Source organism: Salminus brasiliensis, chromosome 11, assembly GCF_030463535.1.
Source record: "Salminus brasiliensis chromosome 11, fSalBra1.hap2, whole genome shotgun sequence".
In the NCBI taxonomy this organism is placed as follows: domain Eukaryota; kingdom Metazoa; phylum Chordata; class Actinopteri; order Characiformes; family Bryconidae; genus Salminus; species Salminus brasiliensis.
In genome coordinates, this window is record NC_132888.1 from 19,205,901 (window position 1) to 19,230,800 (window position 24,900).

At 41.8% G+C, this 24,900-nt stretch overlaps 1 protein-coding gene across 2 annotated transcripts; it reads right to left on the minus strand.

The window, feature by feature from the left end:
• Window positions 1–367: 367 nt before the first annotated feature.
• LOC140565896 (alpha-2-macroglobulin-like protein 1) lies at window positions 368–17,116 on the minus strand. Of its 2 annotated transcripts, none has more exons than XM_072692095.1 (34): window positions 17,031–17,116; window positions 16,091–16,271; window positions 15,846–16,002; window positions 14,473–14,525; window positions 14,290–14,310; window positions 14,013–14,178; window positions 13,850–13,934; window positions 13,053–13,170; window positions 12,837–12,957; window positions 12,599–12,708; window positions 12,306–12,476; window positions 11,990–12,223; window positions 11,673–11,885; window positions 11,434–11,583; window positions 10,516–10,641; window positions 10,218–10,329; window positions 9,970–10,108; window positions 7,903–8,128; window positions 7,689–7,815; window positions 7,470–7,591; window positions 5,978–6,029; window positions 5,796–5,879; window positions 4,830–5,006; window positions 4,661–4,736; window positions 4,363–4,519; window positions 4,199–4,273; window positions 3,306–3,468; window positions 3,020–3,210; window positions 2,716–2,931; window positions 2,115–2,236; window positions 1,837–1,918; window positions 932–1,000; window positions 593–698; window positions 368–503 (listed from the first exon to the last, which is right to left on the minus strand). In XM_072692095.1, the coding sequence occupies exons 1-34, from the start codon at window positions 17,114–17,116 to the stop codon at window positions 463–465; spliced, it is 4,329 nt and encodes a 1,442-aa protein (XP_072548196.1). In that variant the 3' UTR covers window positions 368–462. The 2 variants fall into 2 exon arrangements, with proteins under 2 accessions (XP_072548196.1, XP_072548195.1); XM_072692094.1 differs by having other exon boundaries at window positions 9,970–10,111.
• Window positions 17,117–24,900: the final 7,784 nt, after the last annotated feature.

The window sequence follows — 24,900 nt, forward strand, 5'->3', positions numbered from 1 at the left end:
TTAAGGGAATAAATAACATATTATATTGCTGTGGTGCCAATAGGTTAATGTTCATCTGCTCCAGAGAGTCTATTGCATTTGCAATACTTTTCTACAGGGACACAGGATTTGTGTCCATCTGTATCAGCAATTGGTGCAAGTTAAAGTAGCTGAAAACATTAGAAGGGGTGTCTACAATATTAGGACATATAGTGTATCAATGTGGTTTTAACATTGAGGATGCAGATTTTGCAGATTTAGGACAACAGTGTAAGTGAAGGACTTAGTATCAGAGCAGAGAAAGTGGCATTTGATCTAACCTGAGAGCCTAAAGGAACGAGGAACTGATCGGTCATTTCTTTTTAAGTCATTGAGCACAAAGAACACATATTGTTTGAAGTTCAGATTTATTTAAATGAAAAACAAACAAAAGTCTTTCAGTCTTTTCTGAGTCTTACATAATTAAACGGGAGCTGCAAAGCCTTACACACAGGGGGAGGAGTACTCAGTCTCAGACTGGTCACCTGAATAAAAGAGATGTTAAAAATCAGTAAATAAAATCAGTACAGTTACAGTTATACTGGCAGAATCACACAGGCTGGGAAAAGCTTACTTGGTTGGTAGTAATCATAAACTTTGATCACAGCTGGTTTGAGGTTTTTAACTGGAAGAACTTGTTTGATATGTAGCTGATAATTAACAGGACTATTCCTTCGGACCTGTTGAACACACACCAGACACAATATTGTAAAAGTTCAGTAAATCCTGTTCACATTCTGGTTGTTTTTTAATTGCATTGAAATTTCTCAATTGTTTCTCAGAATGACATTCCAATTTTCAGACATTATCATCACATTTTTTAGATCCTGAAAGTAAATGTACAGAATGAATGTACATGGCACCGATTAGTTGTATGTAAAAATGTGAGCAAGAACTAAACTGCTTTTCTCACCTCTTTTATATACATGATCACATGGTCATCTTTGGATTCAACTCGCTCCACAAGTGGGCTGTTTTTTAGCTGGGAAAACAAGAGGATTACTTCTCTGCAATTATGTAACAAAATGTTTGTATTTATATGTAGTATTTGAATGCAGTGTGAATTATATGATCAATTTAGAATTGATTAACCTAAAAAGTAGCAAAACACTATCCCTTACAGAACACTGGAGCTGTCTTGTTGCACAGCATGTTTACTGTCGACCTATTACTGTCGAGATTTTAAGTATGTTCTAGTTAGTGGGCAGTGAGAGTGGTTCCGAACTTCTTGAAGTAGACTAAGGCATGTTTTGGTCATTGCCCTTTGGGACATCAAATCACATCCTTTGCCCTCAGCTTCTACTGACTGGAAAACTGCTTCTGTAGTGGGCTTAATAATCTTTATTGAAAGAAACTCATAAAGCAAAGTGAATTTAGAATATACAGATACCTTCTTACTGCCAAATCACAGAGAAAGTGTTATGTATTGTAATTTTCTTAAAGGCTATGTGTTTCAGTACTTTGGCTTATCTAATAATTGGTTGATTTGCCCCTAAAAGTACCAGTCATTTTTTAACACATCAGATTATCAGAAAATTATAGCTGAATTTCTTTTGACCTCAAACCAAAACAAAAGAACTGGTGTTATCATTCTGATACCTTCGGAGTGGATGCTCTCCAATTTTTATATGTTTTGACCATTTTAATTTGACAGTTGATTATTACATTGTGTAAAAGTATACAAATGGAAATGGTCCAAGATTACTTGTAATAAAATCTTGTTGTGATGGACTTTCATTAAAGGTTTCCATTTTGGAGATTTTTTTGTGTGTGACAGTGTTATGTATAGAAAAGCATTTATGCATCATTAATCCTTACCTCACTGGGATCTCCTGTGAATCCTGATAGAAGTTTTATGTCCACTATGACCATATTAGTGCTGTTTAACTCCCCATTATATCTAAAATAAATAAATAAGTAAGAGTTAGCCATTTGTTAGCTAAATACTTTTTGACTCTTAGAAAAAGGGGAGTATGTAGAATGTCAAGACTACACAAGGGTTAATAAAATGTTCAGTGTTTCGAGCTGAAGGTCTTAATTTTACATTGTATTTTTCCCAGAATGAAACAGAAACAGAAACTGAAATGCAGTCTTACGTGACTGTGAAGTTGACAGAGAGAACGTGTCCAATTGACTTTGTGCAATTTCCATCAGCTTTAGACTTGATGCTCAGTGTACTGACTTCAGTAGGTGTGGGGATGTTATAGAAAAGCGACATCTGTAGAATTGAAGAAAAGAGAACAACCCACAGAGACAACAATTAACAGTCAGACAACATGGCTACAGTTTGCCTTGTTGAAACATCTGTCCTTTGGACCTGAAGTAGATCACCAGCTGCTGAATCCTTCCTCCAGTTCTGCTGATCCTAGAAACTCAATGAGAAACTTTTAAAATATGTTGACTATTTATACTTGAATAAGCTTTTAAAGCCACATTTATATCATTTTTTAACCATCCGTAACAAACACATCTTTTGGCATTAATTTTCATGAGAATGATGTACTGAAGGACGGCAGACACCAGAGAATGAGCCGAGGTCAGCTCATATCCAAGCTGATATATTATGACAGCAGCTGGTTTGATTAACATTCACATATAATGTTTGTTTACTTTGATTCTTCTGAAATTTTAACATGATCTACTTTACCATTCAATCTGGAAGACACCTCAGCTTCAGGCTAGGTAAGTTTCACTTACCTGCACAGAGGCGCAAGTAGAGCCCTCCACTGAAACACTGTATTTTCCAGGAACATGCTGTAGTGATTTCTCCTGGTACAGTAACTTGTTGTTCTGGTTCAGGTCAAAGCTGTGAGTCTCTTTATCTGCTGACTGCACAGTTACTGTGCTGGAGCCATCTGAGCTGTACACTTTGGTGGAGTATAGAGCCAGAGCCTGGAGCGCCACCACTGTGTCCTGATCCAAACACAATAATGAATTAATGAATTAAATACATGAACACAACAACACAGGCAAGTCAGAAGAAGGACTGAAGGTTGAGTACCTGTGTGGAGGAGAAGCCACCATAGGGATTCTGCTGCCTCACCAGCCATCTGACAATCCTGTTAGCATAGCCCAAATCAGCAGCAGTAAGTTCACTTGTAGTGAGAACAGCTAGTAACACGTAGGAGCTGATCTCCACTGCCAAGGAGTCAGAGTCATCGGATGCTGACTGTGACCAGTGAAGGCGGCCATCTATAATGAAAGGAAATAAAAGGATAGGATTAAATCAGTTAAGTCTGTTCAGAGATTAGAACAACATCAAACTAGTTATTCTCATCAATCCATACCTCCTAAAATGGCAACATCATCCAATTTCTTTAGCAGCTGTTCTCGAATCTCATTCTCTCCAGACAGACTGAAAGTGTAGGCCAGCAGAGCTGTCGCATAGGTGTTTGTCAGGTCAGCAATAGAGGAATTTAAACACGATAAGCCTTTACTCACAACAGGATCCTGGAATACAGAAATGAGCTTTAATTGGAGTTGTTAGGCAAGCAGTATTTAACAACAAACACTTTTGGAGCGATGCAGAAACTGAAGCATTTAAACATTCTTCATCTTCTAGATGATGCATGTTCATTTTGTAACTCGATTTGTAAAAAAAAAAAGGTCTCCTGGGGAGGCTTGTAGTCTATGATGGTCTGTATTCCCCACCACATGCTCTGTGCATCTTTGCTATTGCTGAATTAGTTAGTTATTCTCCTATAAAACTGCTTCTTAGCCTTCCTGATTCCCTGGGGACAGGTTGTTTCTAAATGACCTCAGGCCCTGCTGTGAAGACAGCGTTTCTGGCTTTCAGGAGACTATACACCCCTTCTGTCAGCCATGTCTTCTGACATTTCTTTAACTGGCTCACTTTTTTGTTGTTGTTAGAGCTCAGAGAGATATAAACAGCGATGATTATCACGGCTGTAAATTCCCTCTGTAGATAGAACGGTCAGCCCTTAAAAACTCCACTATTGGTGAGCAGTGTTTACAGGCCACAGCAGCATCACGACACCAGGCATCACAAATGTAAACACAGAGCCCCCTCTGTGGGTCCTACCTCCTTCAACAAGAGCTCTCTCCACTCTGTATCATTTTAGCACCTCGAGCTCAATGACATAGTCTGGAAATAAGTTCATATTCTAGTGCCTTTTGCCCACTTTTGGCTGTAGTTTTTACAGGATGATCATTGTCTTACCTCAGCTGTATGTCCCAGTTCGAGTAATGATGCAGTAATGTAGGCAGTCATGGTAACAGCATCATTTACACCACCCTATAAGACATTACACTATTACTCAAAATAGGGGTCAATTAATTTAGGTTATATCTAAAAAAAAAGGTATCTAGAATCTAATAATACACCTTCATTCTGTTGTGGAACAGTCTTCCCTGTCTGACAAAACAGCCGTCTGGTCTCTGTGTACTTATCAGCCATTTCTTTGCACTATTAATGTTCTCTGGATCAATAAAGATGTAACGCTGTGCTTTCCCAAAGGTCCTCATGACAAAAGCAGTTAACCTGGTGGTGAAGAAAGGTTTGCACTGATTTGAAATATGTTTCATTGTAAAAGAAAACAGCAACTAAAATGTTAGGTATTGAAAGCATTTATATCACATCTACTAGCTGCATTTGTGGTGACTTGGTATGAGAGGTTTTTACCATGTATTTCCCTCTCCTGTGCCAAATGTACTGTATGCACCATTGGAATGCTTGTAGTTTAGTTGCCTCTGATATCCTATTTAAAAAAACAAAAAACAAAACGAATTAGTCTATTCAGGATGGCCAGACTCACCATGAAAAGATTCTTTATAAGGCTATGTTCTCTCACCACTCTTAAGGAAGACCGTAGCTCTTTCTCGGATGGCTGGGGTGAGCTGTTGGGTGTTCTCGAGGTACTGAAGAATGTAGATATTTGGGGAGAGCAGAGCAATGTTTTGTTCTCCACAGCCATAAGGCATCTGCAGCAACCCATCAATATTCTTTAGTGCACGGCCCAGAATGTCTCCTACAAAAAACACAGGAAATGTATTTTTTCAGACAACTGATGTTCATTCATTAACAGCTCAGTTTAAAATACTAGAAGAACAGTACTTTAAACCGAGCTGGAAACCTACTCAGATAAGCACATTTTCAGCTCATGTTTTAAACTGTCTAATGCTTATCTTCTAATCAACTGGTTCCTGCAGCATAGTAGCGAACGGCTGCTTCCTTGTGCTTAGACATATCCTTATGCAGGACTAAAGGACAAGGCCCTAATGATCTGAGAGTGCAGCTTGATTCATATCACTGAAGCACAATTCATAAAAAAACACAAATCCTACACAATAATAAAATGAACAGACCATAAAGTTCATTCTGTAGCACACTGGTAACCAGGATCTTGTCCCTACTGAGAACTGCATTTTAACTCAACTGGATTTAATCTGGATCAATCTGTTTGGGAGTCCAGTTGGACAAACATTACAGCAATCTATTCTGCTAGAAATAGAGATGTGGATGAGTTTCTTCAGGCCTTGTTTAGTCAGAAAATCTCCAGTATAACTGATGTGCCTTGGATGATAAAATGCTGCTTAATAACTGCTTTAACAGGACTCTTTAACTAAGAGCTCTCTGAGATCCCATTCAGTTTAAGCTGTGATCAAGGACCTTAAGAGAGTGAATCAAGGGATCCTTAACTTGTTTGGAGTTTTTGTCCAGGAAAAAGCATAAATTAATACTACAACAACAATAATAATAAAATATTCTTTTTTGGTGATATTTGTAACATATTTATGAATAAAAAATATGAACTTACCCAGCACTGAAACAGAAGCCCGTGTTGATCCCACTATTACATCTTCAGGAAGAGTCAACTCTAGCTCCTCGGAAACACTGTTTCCTGTGAATCATCAGACAGCTTGTTACTGAGCAGCATGGCATTGTGTGAACCACTATGTGAATACTGTTGAAGTGAGGATATAAAAGGGCATAACCAACCCTGTGGGCACAGCAACCAACTCTGGCTTTTGGTCCTTTCAGTTCCTTCAGCCTATATGAGAAAACTCTATAATTAGGTCATAGTGATATTAAATATAAGATTGATAAATGTATAAGATATACATTATATATATATATACACTATATATATAAGATAGTGCTGACCCTTTTTTTTTTAATTTCTATATTGATCTGACCGACCAATAAAACCAGTGGATCAACGGGCCGATTGACACTGGGCAGGCCCAGTCACATTGTTAACCACCAACCTCTTTCGCGTTAGTCCTGCCTGTGTCAAGTCAAGTCAAGTCAAGTCAGATTTATTTGTATAGCGCTTTTTACAACTGTTGTCGTCACAAAGCAGCTTTACATAATTAGTACTTAATAAAGGACTGAGACAGAGAGACAGAGAAGAAAGAAGAAATAACATAAAGGATAATATATAATAATAATAATAATAAATTCAAGAAGTGCAAGAATTTGTTTCCTGAGTACCGGCCCTTAAAACACACTGGTCTGAGGCACATGGGTTAACGTTATCTGTTAGGATCTTCTGAGATGAAGAGAACACGCAAAGAAAGAAACTTGCTCTTCAAGCAAATGTTGCAAAAATTACAGGCGTTTGCCACACCAGGGCCTTTAGTTGACGTTGGTTCTGGCAGTGGCATTTACAGTGGACAGGAACATGCAGTAGAACCTGCATTAAGCTGGACTGCTTTCAGAACACTTAGGCTATGTAATGAGTAGGCTAAAGCAACCAAGCCACTTGGTAAATCTGATCAAATGATAAAACTTCAATAAAAAAAAACATTATTTTAAATTATTTTTATTATTATTGAGTCCATGGCCAAGTTAGTTGGTATTGTAAACATGTGAAATAAGCTTATAATGTCACTAGTGGTTATTTAAGACATTCAGTCTACACTGACTGGATGAGAAAATAAGACTAGGTTAGTACTTCTAATCCTGACAACGTCTTCCATCCTGAACTAAATAGTCTTAAATGTGAGAACGGAAAGACAGCAACAGCTTTCTAATTTCATTACTATACTAATATTGTGGGGTGAGTAGTAGGCTAGGCCATAGCTAAGCTACTTCTTGGCCCTGGAAAAATGTTAGGCAGTTTTTATGTAGATGGTTAGGACAATGTACAGAAATGAAGAAAATATTTTTTTTTCTTGTCTATTGCATATGTTATGCCAATGCAGCTGTGCGCTTATTTACAAGAGTGTCCAATAATTCTAGGTGTATTTGTAAAGCCACCACTCATCAACATGAAAAATGAGTCAGCGGTCAGCATTCTGATTTTGTTATTAAGCTATTAATTGTTTAACTAGCAGGCCTACTTTTTAGCCTTGGAACAATGTTTGGGGCAGTTTTTATGTAGCCTAGGTGACTAAAGACAAGGTCATTCTCATTGCATTTCTTAAGGTATGTGGTATACCTTGTATGTATGTGGGGGACAGAAAAGGTTATTTTTTAAAAGACCTACCTTCACCAGCAGGCTTCGTGTGACTGTGTCAATTCGGCCTCTTTCAGGAACACTCACAATCTCATTGTTACACACAGTCTGGGACTGTTCTGCCTCAGCACTGATTGTCACATTTAAGACCCCTAAAACACACCAGAAGACACAGAAAGAGTATTTTAGCATTGAGAAGAACAGAGGTGTGTGATAATGTCTAAACTTGAGAAGTTTTATAACTCTCACCAAGTACAGAGGGAAGAAGAGTCCATCTGAGGGTCTTTCTACCATTTGCACACAGACAGGATGAATACTGTTCATCAGAGGAGGCTTTTAGAGTGTAGTGTGAGGAAGGAGCCGGAGTCACTTTAACCTGTCAGTGAAACACAGGAGATCAGCTTGCTGTGGATGTTAACTGATTAGAGACTAGTGAAGACCGACAGGACTGATCTTACAGTACCATGATGCACTTGGAGAGATAGTTGAAGACAGTGGCCTTCAGCTCAAACTCTTCGCCCCGGATGATGGAGTAGGGCAGTGAGAGCTCCAGGAAGAAGGGCTGGAAGACACGAAGCTGAGCAGGAGGAGCCACTCCCAGACCTCCAGAGGACAGGCAGAAAGTGTCCATCTCCCAAGTGGTGATGGTGTCAGGAACAGTGACAGGAACCTGAGCTGATCCAGAATCCCTGTGGAGAAGTAGAACTGAACCTCAACAGAAATCTTAATCATGATCTTTCAGGTTATGATACAGGTAAAAAATAATGCACATTAACCTACAGCCATCAAGTAACCAAGTAGTTATACAATATTGTAGCGGTATACAATATTACCAGGGACAGGGAGTAGCTTAAATTGTGCAAGTAGAATAGATGTTTCTACATTTATATCTGTATAATCTCATCGTTATAACCCCTGCGTTATTTTAAAACCAAAAAACGTTCATAGAAAGTTTCAATGAATTAAAATAATTTTTTATAAATCATTTAATAAATGTTAAACTGTCTGGTTAGCATTAGCTTACAAATTCCGACAGAAAGACCACTTGACTAACAATGTCTAATGACCGAGCGACTGATATCAAGGACATGCACGTGACGTCACAGGTGGCGGGAGTCACTGAATGGCAATAAAATAGACTAAATTGCAGCGTTAATGTTCAGTGTAAATGCCGCGAACACAAAAGATATCCGATTGCTTCGTTCACGGTTTGCCCTTTTTCCTTAAAAAACGCAGAAAGTTTTGCCACCCAGTCCAACTAAAGGGTGCATATTCCAGCAGTCAATGCATCTCCTCTGTTGGAAAGCCAGTGTTTGAATAGCTATCTCAGCTACAGGTCCACCAAGCATCAGGCAGCCCAGTGCAGCTGCTGTTGACTAACTGCTGAGCTACCACCAGTGACACTAAAGATTCATGTCTGAGAGAGTGAAGTCGAGTGATTGGTGTTGAATTATCCAGGTTGGTTTGTGTTATGTGTAAAGATGTTTTGAAGATGTTTTGTCTTGTGTCATCTTTGCCTGTCTTTCTCCTCATAAGGTAGACTGCAGTGTCACTCCTAATTGACCCTCAATGACCTTTTGCCAACAGCCAATCAGGGAGCCCTGCTGGTCCAAATGGGGGCGGAATTATTAGTGTATAAGCTGTTCTAGAAAGTTAGCCTGTTAATTTACTGACTCATTTTGGGTAGTTAGTGGCTGTCTGCTTTAGGTCCGCTGTCTGTTAGTGTCTGCTACTTGACTTGTTTGTTAGTTGGTGAGGTGTTACTTGTTTTTAACATTTGCTGATAAGTTGTCACTTTCATCTATTAGTGCTATAACCTGCTTATTCTGTCTTCTCCCATTTCCTATGAAGAGGAAACAGGGTAGATATGCACACACCTACATTGTGCACACGTAGTTACATGATTGTCTAAACACACCAGGTTAGAGGACGGGTACCACCCCCTGTAGTTGTTAGTCTAGCCTAATGTAGCTGCGGGTTTATTTCTTTAGTCAGGTTAGTGTAATATGTCTGTCAGTGAATGTTTTATCTGGTCTGTTCATACTATGTGTTTGTGTTCTGTTGACTGTTCATGCTGGTCTTTCAACTGGTTGTTTATCACTTGCACCCCTCACAGTTGTTCCTGTTTCCACCCCTGATCCCAGCAGCGGGAATGTAACAGCTTGCTCTCCCTTTTATTAAAACTCAGCAAGTCACTACACTTGCAAGGAAGGTGGGCTTGATTTTTTTCCCACAAGTTTCCAGAGCATGACATAACCAATAGGTGAACTCCCACAGTGCTCCCACCCTGTGACTCTCTTAAATGCACATGGATGAATGAGCTTATTTGCACATGTACTAGATAGACACAGAACAGAAACAACAATTTATCCTAGTGACCACATAGCAATAGTCTAACACCTGCCTGGAATGAAAATGCTTCAGCAGCATTCTTTTCTAGTAGTTTTATGTCAGTTTATGTTTAAACATCAACTCTAATAAAAAACACTCAAAAATAAGACAACATAAAGTTGTAATAAAGATCACCAACCCCACTTCAGCAAGCTGCCATATCCACGTTTCTGGGAAGTATTTACGAACTGTCTTGACAGGTCCAGAGTCTTCCTTTAACAAAAGATTATTTTCTTTACGGAGTACAGTACGGAGTTTGTAACGTACTCGAGGGTTATCTGCTTAAAATCCAACATAAACCAAGGAACAAAACAAACAAAAAATTACCAATTAGTATACCTTATGCAAATGCTATGCATATAGTCCACTAGAACATCAATATACTACCTATGTCGCCATCTCCATAGTCATCATAGGCAGGCCAAAATGATCTACTTTTGAAGGCCCGACACCGAGGTTCTCTATCAAACAGATTCATTGCCATCTTAAGCCCCACACTCTGTCGGATGATGAAATGCCATTACTTAACATGTTTGACAAAGTAAGTTCTAAATTACATTAATTCACCTCTTTGACTGACAAATAGTTGATTTGTTCACTTGCTCACTAATTTTGATTATCAATATCTAACGGTAGCACACAAATATTCACACAAACATTTACACTACATTTGACAGTCAGTTACCTTTATTGTTTTGTAAACATGGTGAATCCGTGAATTCTGTTGAAATCTAAAACGCCGACACTTCCGCACATCTTCAACATCATGAGCATAATCTGATACTGATGTCACTGGACACAAATTGAAGACCTAAACAAACAACTATAATTTAACTTATTTATATGAAATATTATCTGTGAAAAGCACACAGACAAAAGTCTTTTGTCTGCTTGTTTTCTATAATAACATAAAATATAATAAAAATAAAAAGAACAATATGTTATAGCTTTTAGTTTTCACTATTCACTCTGTTGCCACAGATATATGTGCAATAAATAAGAAAGAACAGTAGAGAACACAGCATTATGTTAGAACTATTTAGCATGTGAAAATATGCTAAAATATGCTGATTCTGCGAGCTGTCATAAAAATTAGAGTTTGCAAAAATAGCAAACTAACAGGGTTGTAAAAAGCGTTTTTTAAGGACATCCAAGCATTTTCTTCCAATGCAATTTGACACAAAAATACTATTTAAATTATGGTAAATTACTATGATTAGCTCTTTTTTTTAAATATAGTAGTGAAAATAAATATGGGGAATTTTAGGGAGTTTTAGATGGAAACAAAAAAGAAAGTAGTGAGTGAGCTGAGTAAGACTATCCTTCCACTCTAATAAAGTACCTTGTGTTAAGCAGAAAGGAAACTGCTTCATTGACTATCCTTCTGCATCTTTTCTATTAGTTTAAATGCAGCTACTGTATTTAATTGCTGAACTGTGATTCTGTTTTCAGCTACTAATACATTGCCCTTACTAGTCACTAGTCATCTTTTGTACATTGGTCCTTATTTCACTTTCCCAACACCCTGCAACTTCACTGCCATTCAGGTTTAAAGCACATGGATTCTAAAAATGTCTATTTGCATATTCAGTCTGAACTTTACCGTGTCAGTGTTCAGACGTTTTCCTGGCTCCATGATGAACACGCTCTGATCCACAGCACTGAGAGCACACAGTGAACCAGGCAGAGCTGAGAGCTGGAGAGTGTTTTCCTCACCAGGAACAGCTTCAGAGGGAGAGAACTGCAGCGACACCTGAAGATCATAATGGAAACATGTTGATACTGATTTAGCTTTTTCACAGTAATCATAAGAAAAGAGCAATAATACATGTGCTGCTTTACCTTGTTTCTGAAACATTTTTCCACATTGAAATTCTTGCTAGCAGCCATGATGTTCTTACTGGGCAGTACACCGTACACCAGAACCTGCACTACAGGAGCCATCTCAATACCAACAAGCAGTTTAAATGAGACTTCTCCCTCTACGAGTCTTGTGGAGTTTTTTACTTCAACTTTCTCATAGCCATGATGGACTATGACTCCTCTGGATACGACCTGAACAAGAAGACAATATTGACAAACAACAGCCAATTGTAACTCATTTAGAGCAAATGCAAGTGTTCACTATTTCTCTTTACAGTATTACTGTATGAACTCACCGTGTAAATGAGATCAGTACTGTAGTTCTCAGTGGTCTCTCCAATAATATAGTATTTAATTTTTATGGAAACTTCAGAATCGCATGTAATCGGTTCCTTTAAACTTTCTATTATTATTTCGCTGTACACTGGTCTGTAAGGTGTAGCAGGTTGGAGAAGTGGTATACGCACTTCACTGACTGCAAAGAAAGGTGTTCTGTGTCTGCGGTATTGGTTGTCTGGACTGACACTTGCCTAGATGACAGTGAAACAAGAACTGGTTTTAGACAAAGACAGTGTACACAAATAATCAAAACCTACGGCCTTTATTCCATACCGTCAATGAAATCTGTGTTGCAGGCTCAGCAGGTGCATTAATAGTGAAGCTGGCCAATCCATTATCATCCGTAGTAAGATTAAGAAGTAGTTTTGCAGACCAGCCTTGACCTTCCAATAGATAAACTTCCTTCTTTGGAATTGTTTTTTTACTGTAGGTTGTAAGTCTGATCTGTTTATCAGTGGAAGAAGATTTGTCTTCAGATGATAAGTTCAAAGCGTGAAGTAAAAACTTCAGAAAAATAATAAAAGTAAGGACTAACAGAGAGGACTGAATGTTAAAAAAAAACCTACCTTTCCTTCTATAACTGTGTCTCGTTCAAAGTTTTTTGGTAAATCAAGAAACTCAGCTTTACCAATTTGATAAGTAATTTGTGTACTTTTAGATTTGACCATAGAAATACCTAGAAAATAGTGACAACAAGCATGATATTAAGTAATGTGCACATTAATGATAGCTAGTAATCAGCCTGAGGAGTGTATTTCTCTCTCTGTTATGGATACCGTAAAGATAGATCTGTAATTGACCCACCTGTTCCTTCCTCGGTCACTGTAACAGTAATGTCAAGAGAATCTTTAAAATTTTTTTCAAATTCAGGACTGATAAAATGAGACATGTTGAATATATGAGATGCACAGCCATTTTCTCTCATCTACAGGAAAAACCCAAAAGCAAACACCTTGTGAGAACAATTTCATTACAAAGATAGAACATCAACCTCTGTTATAGTATTATAGAAATACACACCTCTACATTTTCAACCACGCATGGTGTAATCATTTGGACACCCTGATAATGGCGATGTACAAATCCACGACACACTTGTACCAGTGCTTTGCCGGATACTGGCTGTCCAAATGTGTATCTTTAAAAACACACAGAAATACATGTGCTGTGAGCTGAGCAGACACTGTATGTATTGTTCTGGGTAAAATCTTTCTGATTTGTCTTGACTTTATTTCCACACAATCACATAATATGCCAAAACACTAACAGTCCTGAACAGGGTGGCCAATCGTGGTCCTGTGGACCTACCGCCTAGCAGAGTTTAGCTTTAATGCTAGTCTAATATGTCTAATCTAGTTAACCCATTAAAAAGCCTATGGACTGCCGGCAGGCCTAAAGTGTTAATACAAACCTCTATTACCAAAGAAAAGCCCCACCAGTTTCTCCAGGCATCCTTGTAGTTACTGAGCAATATGCATTAGTGTGTTATGTTAAGGGGTAAAAGAAGACCTCCAGGGAAAGATTCCTAAGACCAAGATTCAGGCACCTCTGGTCTAGATATTCAACTAACAGACGTAACTAGGGTACCCCCCTGCAAACATTTTCTGCTCAGACACACCCACTTCACTCAGGAAGGGCTTGTTAATTAATGGATTAGTTTGAGGCAGCTCTATTGAGGCATTTTTGCAGGCCTTTCCAGGCTACTGCTTTAAAAAAGATGTACCTGAAGTAAAGTAAATCGTTCATTTGAATCAAAGCATTTCAAATCGTTTAATTCTTGTGGTCTACTCTTAACTTGTGGTTTACTTATTACTCACTTTCCACAAACCTCTATCTTCAGTTCCTCCTCACCAACACTCTGCTCTTGTGGAGCTTTCACCGAAATCTCAAACCTGGGCAAAACTAAAAGAGGAATTTATGGCAGTAAATGACACTGGTTATTTAACAACTATCAATAATAAAAGTAATGCCATTACTTACCATACTTTTTCACCTTAAAGTTATGTGTGACTGGCCTATCCCCGATGTTAGCCTTCAGTTGGTAATCGCCCTCAGGAGCCTCAGGGTTCAGCTGGTGTGAAAGCTGCAGTATCAGTCTGGTTGAGGACACATTCGTCCACTGACCAATCCTGTTCTTATTATTGTCCTTGATGGTTTCACAAAAGATGTATATAATTAAGCACTGAACAGTGCTCACATGCTAATGTTACAAAAGCAATAGACCCCATGAACTGTATAATATAATGTGTGATTTTACCTCAAGTGTCAGTATGCTGTACTGCAGAGAAGAGCAAGAATAAAGTAAGTTTGTCACTTGGATTAAGAAACATTAACGTGTGTCTATTGTGTGTTTTCAATAAATTTTTAAAATAGTATAACCAGCTTTATGAATGTATCATTTTGAGCTGCAAACCTAAATTTTATATAATACTTCCCTTACCTCTTGTTTAAGTGGGACAAAATTAGCATCCATAGTGACAACTCTGAAATTCACTGTGAATAATAAACACAGAAATAAATTCAATTTTATTGTCATTATACTAATACAGTGTTGTACAGTACAATAAAACAATGTTAGGATAAATCTCCAGTGCAGAATTGGTGGGATATATTTATTAGGATAGGTAGAATTGACTGAAAGTTGAAGCTCCTCTTTTTCTCTCTTCCCTGTGTTTGGTAATATGCAGTCACTTTACCCAGCAATACTGCTGAAGTAGTTCAGTTAGGTTAGACAGTAAACAATGCATAGCTACTACTGACATGTTTCTTTAGACTTGCTGAAGAGGTTTATGAAAGCCAATAATAAAAAGAGCAGCTATACTCTCCGTCTTGACTCTAAGACTCTCTGTCTTGTTTGACTTGTTCACACAATCACTAAAGTAGCTTGTCAGCTAGTTACTGTTACTGATAGCCTATTCACTTTTTACCTAAAGCTAAAGTTAGCAACTTAGTAAGCTAATAAAAACTCAATAGCTAGCTATACTGACCACAATTTGGCATTTGCTTCAAGTTTAGAATGGTCTCATAGGGGAAAAATACTCAGTAGATAGTTATAATGCCAGTTATTCAATACCAGGATTAAGTATTTCATTTAATTTCAGTTGACTTTCAAGTCCAAGGTTTGTCGACCATCAAAAACCAGAAAACAATATAGATATAAGTAAAAAAAAAAAATAAAAAAAAAGGGTTTTTTTTTCGCGTCATCCATTGGCTAGACAGCATAATTGGCTCTTTAGGTCATCAGGATGGCCCTCTCCCCCAAATATTCTGCTGGATGCTAGTCTGTTTGGGTTTTGGGATAAAACAATAAAAAAGAACAAAAGGAACTAAACAAATTATTGTATAGAAATAAGTATTTACATGTATTATATATGAAGTGTTGGGGTAAGAGCCACTTTCTTGTGGCTCAAATGAAATATCCTCTACATCTAACTTCGGCCCATGAGATTGGCCCACACTTTGAGTAGCCCTGAAATAATCAAATACTAAAGTTCCCCTAAAAGTGCCATTTGTATACCCTACTTCTACTACTACTTTTGCTTGTAGTACTGTATAAGTGTAGTGATTGTTTTCACAGGCTCCTGCCTGACCACTATGGAATCTAAAAAAATTAAGCTTTAAGCTTTTTTCCTTATCCTACTGTGGATGTGTATACATACAGCAATACAGCAATGTCTGGTCTGTAGGGGTACTCATTATAGGAAAAAGTATCATTGTATGATACAGATTAGGTTGGGACAATATTCCTTTAAACAGTGTGCTAGAAGTGGTGAGACAGATTAGAATGGAAAGTAATAAGAAATGAGAACGTACCTGTTTGTCCTGGATTGTAGATTGGTTTATCAGTCTGGATGAAAGTCAGTGGGTTGTAGGATTTAAACATAACTTTCCTCTTCTCTGTCATCACAAAATGTTCACCTTTGACTTCTACTTGGATCATCTGCACTGACTGACCTTTAACCTGTGGAGCCTGCAGAGATCATATTATCTCATGTGTTATTTTATGTTTAAACACAAACATCAATTACACTTATTATCTTAATAATCTTCTTTGTGACCTTAAACTGAGAGCAGCGGTGAAATTCCTCCTCCACTGTCTCCTGTAAAAGTGTTCTTTTCTGATTGTTGTGAACCAGATAAACGGTCATCAACAGAGTCTTGATCGGCTTCAGAAGACTAACACACAGTCTAGCCTCAGAGCCAGACTCGATCACTGCAGGAAATGTCACCATGAAGTATCTAAAGACAAGAAACAATCAATAAACAGTTATATAGTAATCAATGAAAGCCAATCAGTATTATTAAAGCTATAGAGTAAGTGGCTCAAGATAAACAGAGGTATATCTATATGATCATGGCTGACTGGAGTCCAGCACAGTTTAGTGATTTCCCTAGTCTTCGGTTAAGACTTACTTAATCTGGAAATTAACAGGTGAGTTAAATCAGATGTGTTTGAGCAGAAAAAGCACAACACTGTGCAGAAATTTGGCCCTCTAGGACAGAAACTGCCCATTATTGCTCTAGAGTATGGGAGTCCAACATTTGTATAAATATTCACTAAATGCAAATAGGCCATTTTGTGTCAAGAGCTTACTCGGGACCCCAGGTCAGAACTACGTAAACCTGAGAACCATGGTAGTTTAAAAATATTGTGCACATGAAAAAAGTATTTTGCTATGGAGCATTTAGATCAGTGGAAGTTTAAATGCTTTTTCTGGAGCAATCTGTAATCCACAATGAAAAGGCATTTCTCATCCATTTTGATATTGTCTATATTTAAGTTAATCAAATGCCTCATTAAAAGAAGCATTCACAAGTGAAGTCAACTTCATCATCATCTCCTCTATTATAGTTCTGTTCCACCAAAACTGCATGCAGACTGATTCACAGGCCCTTACAACGCCTGTAGGCTCAGATGCTAGATTTCTGCTGCCACATAAAGCATAGTCACAACACTACAACATTTTTTACCAGTAGACATATTTTCAAATTACTCACGGCCTTGAGGTTTCTCCATAGACAGGGAGAAAGAGAAGACAGGCTAACAGTAGCCTTTCCCGTACATCAAACCCACCGACAATCATGATGAATTCTGGTCACAAACATAGAGTTAAGAGGTTGGACTGTCTTTTTAAAGGATGTCCAGCCTACAGAAGGATCTCTGTAAATATTTGGATTCATCAATGATTAACACTTTATGCAATATGGCTTGGCAACAGTGAATTTGTCTGTTCTTTGTGATGCTAAGCACACATTTGCAGTATAACCTTCTCTCCCTTTTAAATAAACAAAAAATGGCTCCCAATAGGTTACTGACAATAACATAACCAATAAAAACAAGATACGCTGGATAAGCATGTCAATGGTAATTTTTCAATAAAAATATTAGAACATGCACTTCTAGTTGTTTTACGAATTGAAACTAGCTAAGTCTCTTTTAGTTTGAAGGCCAAACTTTACACTATTACACTATAAAATACATGAACTGTTCAGAATGTTCTTTAAATAATGTTTCCACATATGCATGGGGTCTACAGTGCAGGGGTCAATGTCTGGTCAACTCAGGACCCCATTTTGGAGGGTCAACCACCCTGGGCCCAGAAAGATTGATCCCTTAGGAATACTGGAACCTCCAAGAGGATTTTAGTAAGGCAAAGGCCCAAGTTTTGCCTCCCAACAAGGAGTATGACTGTACCATTAGCCTCCTCCTGGACCACACACCACATTGAGGACTGTTGTTTGCACTTTTGCCCCCTGAGGGGTTAGAAAAAGGATTTATTCGCCCATCATCTTCACCTGTGGGGGTGAGCTGCTTTTTTGCGGGCAAGAAGGATCGATGCCTTTACCCCTCTGTGGATTACCAGGGTCTAAACTGCCACTCATATCTAGAGCATTTGAGGCACCGCAACAAGTCACCATATTTAATAAACTGGACTTGTGCAGTGCCTACAACTTGATACGCAGGGGGAAGAATGCAGGAGGATGAATGGAAGATGGCATTTAACACCCCCCTCCCTCAGTGATGTTAGAAGAAACAAAGGGAGAACAAGGGAGACCTCCTCTTTGCTGAACTATTTATAAATTATTATATCAAAGTCACTGAACCACTGAGACTGTTCTACTGCTCAGGTGTGCAACAAAATCATATCATCATAATAATCATTAGAATCATGGTGTACTATAATTTGTGTGATGGTAAGAGTACTGAGAGTAAGGATAATTGATGGTGGTAATTTTAGTAGTGACAGATAGAGAGTCCATGTAGATTTTAATAAGAGCATATTTCGGCATCTGACATCGTTTGGGCCAGTTTAATCACATCTATGATGTTATCTTTAGTTACTTCTGACTGCCGCAGATTAATATGTTTGGCCCCTAAATGAATAACTATCCTTGAATATCTCCTATTTGCTAGCCGTTTAAAGTTACCACTGATGTCCGGAGCTTTGGCTAGTAAACTGCTAACTGTTACTGTTAAAGCCCCTAAAGGACTGGCTATTTTCATGTGTGGAACAATAGTCTCCTATGACCAGAGTACTATTAACAGGCTCCTTAGCAGTTGCTTTACTGCTGCCGAGACATCGCCCATTCACCCCATTGTGAGGGCTCTAACGTTGGAGTGGAGGGGTGCTAGCTCTCTCAAAGGAATCCGGGGCCATCTCCTCCATCCATTGCCTATCCCTGAATGTGCATGGTCTTATGACTTCATCACCGGACTACCACCTTCCAAAGGCAATATGGTGGCATGCAAGTCTTCAAGGCATGCAAGTTTGTGGCACTGCCCAAGCTGCCAAGAGCACAGCAGAGGTCATGGTATGGTACATCGCTGCCAAGCGAATTGGTGTCTGACTGGAGACACCAGTTTGGTAGTCGCTTCTGGAAGGCCTTCTGTCAACTCATGGGAGCTTCAGAAAGCCTGTGCATCTCTTCTGCCCATGATCAAGGCCAGGAATCATGTAGCTGACCGCAGAAGATGTGGGGCGCAGACTTTTCACCCAGGTCAACAAGTCTGGCTGTCCACAAAGGACTTCCCACTCCTGGTGGAGTCCAAGAAGTTGGCGCCATGGTTCGTGGGACCGCTTAAGGTAGTCAGGCGCATCAACCCAGTTGCGCCTCCCTCCCTCCACCTAACCCAGGGGAACTCCAATTCCCAGAACCCCTGGGGGTAATCAGTGCCAACCAGACACCCCTGGTTGTTGCAGCATTTAAGGTTGTGACAAATGGCACTTCTCTGCCACACCATTCTAGAGGGGTGACTGGTACGGTGCACAGAGGTGAAAGAAAGAAAAGTCTGAAAGGAGAAAAGAAAAGAGTTGAAAAGCACCCTGATCTGCAGCACTGACTGGTGTTCAACATGTGTAGCCTGTGACAATGCCACATGTTTTTTCCATACTCAAGCTTACAAATATGAAAGTCTTGACCAAACATCAGGAAAGCAGCATGGCAACTTTATTTTTGCCACATGCTATATGTCCTATGTGATGCTGTAAAAATAAAATGCCATAAACATGTTAAGAACTCATATCCTATTATGAGAAACCATGCATAAGTCAGTTGTAATGTGTTGCAATGCATTCAAGTGCTGAATATTCACATAAAAAATAGCAGTCATTGTAGTTATTTGTATTGCTTTTCAATAGGGGGTTGTAACGACATGATGAAACTGATATGTGCCACAGATAATTTTGCAAATAATTGTATCCGACATGCTGGCTAGGCGAGACAAGGGAACACTCGCAGGGACAGAGCAATGCAGGGGAATAGTCTTTAATGACCACACAAAACAACCAAAACGAGGCAGCAAAGTACAAGGTCCAATAAACAGAAACAGAAAACAAACAGGTGACTTAACCTGGAAAACCACCTGAGGCTGGAAAGCAGTCCGGGAGCAAAGCAAGAGGGGACAAATCAAACGGGGGGGAGGAAGGCTAGAACGCAAAAGAACCAATGAAACTAACAAACCAAAACCTCACCCCAAAACCGCGCTCGTCAGGCGCTGATGAACTTACTCGACTAGGGAGCAAGAAGAACCAGATGCCAAATCTCCCTGGCGACCAACCGGTGAACCAACCCGGGCGCGGCGCCGCAGGGCTGACAGTACCCCCCCCCCCCGAGGCGGCCCAGATTCCTGAGAACCCAGAACGTCCGGGAGCGGGCCCACTCGGTCCGACGAGACGGGCTGCGGCACCCGCCGACTGGAGAGCCCTCCACTGGTGGGGGCCCGCGACTTCTTGGGGCGACCGCGAGGCCTGGGAGCCGGCTTGTCCGGACAGTGTTCATGGAACTCCTGGACCAATGCCAGGTCCAGGACGTTACTAGCCGGTTCCCAGGAGCGTTCCTCCGGACCATACCCTTCCCAGTCCAGCAGATACTGCAGTCGGCCCCCGCGCCGTCGGGAGTCCAGTACTCGCCGGACCGTGTAAGCGGGAGTCCCTTCCACCTCTACAGGCTCCGGCGGCGTGTCCGCCAGGGTGGCCTCGTCCAGGGGCCCAGACACCACAGGCTTGAGCTGCGACACATGAAACACAGGATGTATACGCGAGTGCGGGGGTAAACGAACTTTAACAGAAACCTCGTTAATGTGCTTGACAACCTCGAATGGACCCATGTACTTAGCTGCCAATTTCTGAGACGGAAGACCAGTCCGAATGTCCCGTGTGGAGACCCATACGCGATCTCCAGGCGTGTATGACGGGGTCTCCCCACGCTTCCGATCGGCCTGTGTCTTGTAGCGCCGCAGGAAGGTCTGGATGTGCTGATGGGTCTCGGCCCAGACGGCTTCGCTGCGGCGCATCCATGCATCGACTGCTGGTACCTGGGTCTCCGCAGCAGTCCAAGGGGCCAACGGGGGTTGGTAGCCTAACATACACTGATAGGGGAGGCCAGTGGTCGCGCACCTCAGCGAGTTCTGGGCCATCTCGGCCCAAACCAGATACCGCGACCAGTCGCTGGGGTAGTCGTGACAGTAGATCCGCAGAAACTGCTCGCAAAACGCACCCCATACCCGGGATGTGAACTGGGCCCCTCGGTCTGATACTATGTCCTCTGGATTCCGAAATTCCAGAGGACGTGGTCTACCAGGGCTTGGGCTGCCTGCATGGCTGTGGGCAACGTAGGGAACGGGATGAACCTAACCCCCCTCGAGAAACGATCCACCACCGTCATCACCACCGTGTAACCCCCGGATTCGGGCAGATCCGTGACAAAGTCCACCGCCAGGTGAGACCACAGGCGGTCGGGGATGGGCAGAGGCATGAGCTTCCCCAAAGGGAGCGTCTTGGGGGTTTTGCACAGGGCGCAGGTGCTACATGAAGCGATTATACGGTGAATGTCTGCCCGCAACCCTTTCCCACCAGTACTTGGCTGCCAGTAGGTGGAAAGTACGGGTCTCACCTGGGTGGCCGGCCGTTGGAGAGGCGTGGGCCCAACCAATGAGCCTCTCCCGGAACGTGCTCGGTACGTAGACTTTGTCGGTGGGGCACAACGCGGGAACGACGGTGCGGGAAAGCGCCTCGGCTATCTCCGTATCTAGGTCCCATTGAATTGCCGCGACTGAGACAGAAGGTGGTAATAAGGGTACCGGGTCGACCTCCCCCCCCCCGCCGTTTGGTGGATGCGGGAGAGGACGTCCGCCTTAGTGTTACGGGAGCCCGGCCTGTACGTAATGTGAAACAGGAACCTGGCGAAAAACAGGGACCACCTGGCTTGCCTGGGGTTCAGACACTTAGCTTGCCGGAGATACTCAAGGTTCTTTTGGTCAGTAAGTACTAGGAATGGATGGGCAGCTCCCTCCAACCAATGACGCCACTCGGACAGCGCCATCTTAACCGCCAGGAGCTCTCGATCCCCTACCCCGTAGTTCCTCTCTGCTCCTGTGAGCTTCTTAGAATAAAACGCAACGGGGTGTAAGCGGTCGCTTACCTCCTGTCTTTGTGACAGGACGGCCCCCACCCCTGTACTGGAGGCATCCACCGCCACCACGAACGGCCTACGGGGATCGGGGTGGCGCAACAATGGGGCAGACGTGAAAGCACGCTTGAGTGCTTAGAATCTCTGCGACGATGCCCCGCATCCCCGCAGTAGAAGCACAGCCCCTCTCTGGTCCTACGACTGCGTTCCTCCGGTGCCAAGCGGTCGATACCCACCTCCATGGGCTCACTCTCCGGTGTACTTGGTGAGGTGGAGGCCGCCATACCCGCTGAACTGGAGAGTCCTATACTCCCTGGCGCACCTTGGCTGGCCTGCCTCTTGGGGCAGGCGACCGATCCCCCAGCTCCGTGGGGTCTGAGGTGAGTAGGGCGACCTAGGAACTGGTCCAGCCGGATCTCGAGCGCGATGAAGTCGTCCAGCTCCAACGTCTCGCCCCGACAGGCCAGCTCCCGCTGCAGACAGGGGTTCAACCCGTTACGAAAAAGGGCCAAGAGGGCCGGCTGATTCCATCCGCTCCCTGCCGCCAGAGTACGGAACTCCAGGGAGTATTGAGCCGCCAACCAGGAGCCCTGCTCCATGCGCAGCAGCAGGTCGCCCTTGGTGAGTCCCTCTCGGGGGTGTAGAAACACCACCTTAAAATGTTTAAGGTATTCCGAGAGGGATCCTTTGCTAAGCTCCGTCCAGGTGGCAGTGGCCCAATCCAGAGCCTTCCCTGCGAGCCGGGATACTATAAAGGCGATCTTCGCCTGGTCAGTGCCGGTCGGAGAGTTCTTAAAGAAGACCTCGCACTGAAGCAAGAACCCCTCACAAAGTTCCGGATTGCCACTGTACATATCCGGTTTGCCAACAGAATATGCGCTATGGGGTGTGTAGACAGGACTGGGAGAGCTAGCAGGCTCCAACGAAGTCTTTACTAGATTCGTGAGCCCCTGAACATCACCCACTAGTTGGGTGACTTGGTGCTGCTGGCCCACCTGTTGCTGCACCAGGTGGCCAACAGTCTCTGACACGCTCAACAGAGTGTGTTGCTGCTGCCTCAAGAATTGACCTTGGGCGCGAACAGCGTGATCCAAGGCCTCCATCCCCGCTGTTCGGAGGGTGTCGGCCGAGAATTCTGTCATGCTGGCTAGGCGAGACAAGGGAACACTCGCAGGGACAGAGCAATGCAGGGGAATAGTCTTTAATGACCACACAAAACAACCAAAATGAGGCCGCAAAGCACAGGGTCCAATAAACAGAAACAGAAAACAAACAGGTGACTTAACCTGGAAAACCACCTGAGGCTGGAAAGCAGTCCGGGAGCAAAGCAAGAGGGGACAAATCAAACGGGGGGGAGGAAGGCTAGAACGCAAAAGAACCAATGAAACTAACAAACCAAAACCTCACCCCAAAACCGCGCTCGTCAGGCGCTGATGAACTTACTCGACTAGGGTGCAAGGGAACCGGACGACAAATCACCCTGGCGACCAACCGGTGAACCAGACAGCGAACTCCTGAACGTGAAACCGCCCTGATAGAGCATATACTACTTGAACTTGTAGACGTCCCTAGAAGTCTCCAGAACGTGAAGCCAACCTTACAGCTTGGCATCGCAAGAGTAATTCTCGGTGCCGAGGCATCTGCGTTTGCTCTCTTTGTACCCCAGCACTCAGGTGAAACAAATCAGACATAACCAGAAAACATGGCGTCTTACTGCGACCGCTGTCAACATAGTCCCTAGTGAGAAAACCAACGGGAGGAACAGAAAGTACGTGAACATTGAAATCAACCCAACATTGACTGAAAAGTCCCAAGGAGCCTGTGGACCGCGGCCCGAAGACGCCCCTGGGGGGGGGGGCGCGGCGCCGCAGGGCTGACAGTATCATTAATTGTACAGCCGCAATTAAACCAATATGTCAATAACCAGCCAATTCCAATAGTGTCAAATACTTCCATTGTATTATAGCACTGTGTAATACAAACCATACATATAATGAAACATAATGCGTAAAACATTATATGTAACAATCTTTGTTGTTTCTGACCTTAAACTGAGAGCAGTGGTGAATGTCTTTATATACTCTCCTGTAACTCCTGTAGAAGTGATCTCCCATGAGTCCCATGCAGCTTCAGAAGACTCACAAACAGTTAGCAAGATTCTACAGGAACTTCTCTGAAGCTGAACCTATGTAGCACCCATCTTTTGGACCATTTGCTTTGGTTAATTTATTATTACACTAATTTTGCCTCCACAATTGTTGTGAATTACACTATCCATTAACATACTCATTTCATACAAAAAGAAAAGGCAACAGACTGTGTCAGTTAAACAGACCTGATGAATGCTATGTTATCTACCATGTGAAGTGTTTAATGATGGAACCTACTTTAAGTTGGGTGAACAAGGTTCACTTCGGGGAGAAGTACTACTTAATTAACTTTGTATGGCTATGACTAGTTCAGAATCATTGCTAGAAAAGGCCAGGTCATGCTACTTTTCAACCTCCTCAAACATTGTGCTAACAATCAGCAGCCATGAGCTCCTCTAAACAGCTGCCTAGCACAAAATTGCTCACACAGCAAGAGTATAAGGGGATGGGGAATGGTGGGCAAGCTAAAGTCAGGAAGACTACTAATAGAAAACGTTTAGAAAGATCTACCTGTAGGATTACTAGAATGGTAAAAAAAAAAAAAAAAAAACTTTGTTTGAACCTTGGTGCACTGTTCTACTGTGCAGCAACACCTGCACAAACATGACCTTCATAGAGGAGTCATCAGATGAAACACGTGTTTTGCATACTGACAAATACATTTAGTGTCAGATGTTTTCTAAGGAACAACTAAACAAGCCTGACACAGTTTGGACAAAGGCTCACCAGACACATTAATGTTTGGATGTATGTTTGGAGAAAAATAGGTGCATAATTTTTTTTTAAAAGAACATCTAGGGATGTCACCA

What these genes read in the sequence shown, in the direction of transcription:
- LOC140565896 (XM_072692094.1), bottom strand. Translation starts at nt 17,116, where the DNA reads ATGATTGTCGGTGGGTTTGATGTACGGGAAAGGCTACTGTTAGCCTGT. An exon ending in TGGCAGCTTGCTGAAGTGGG is followed by an intron (nt 8,129 to 9,969) that starts GTTGGTGATCTT and finishes ACTTCTCCACAG; the next exon opens with GGATTCTGGATCAGCTCAGG. An exon ending in TCTGTCAACTTCACAGTCAC is followed by an intron (nt 1,919 to 2,114) that starts GTAAGACTGCAT and finishes TATTTATTTTAG; the next exon opens with ATATAATGGGGAGTTAAACA.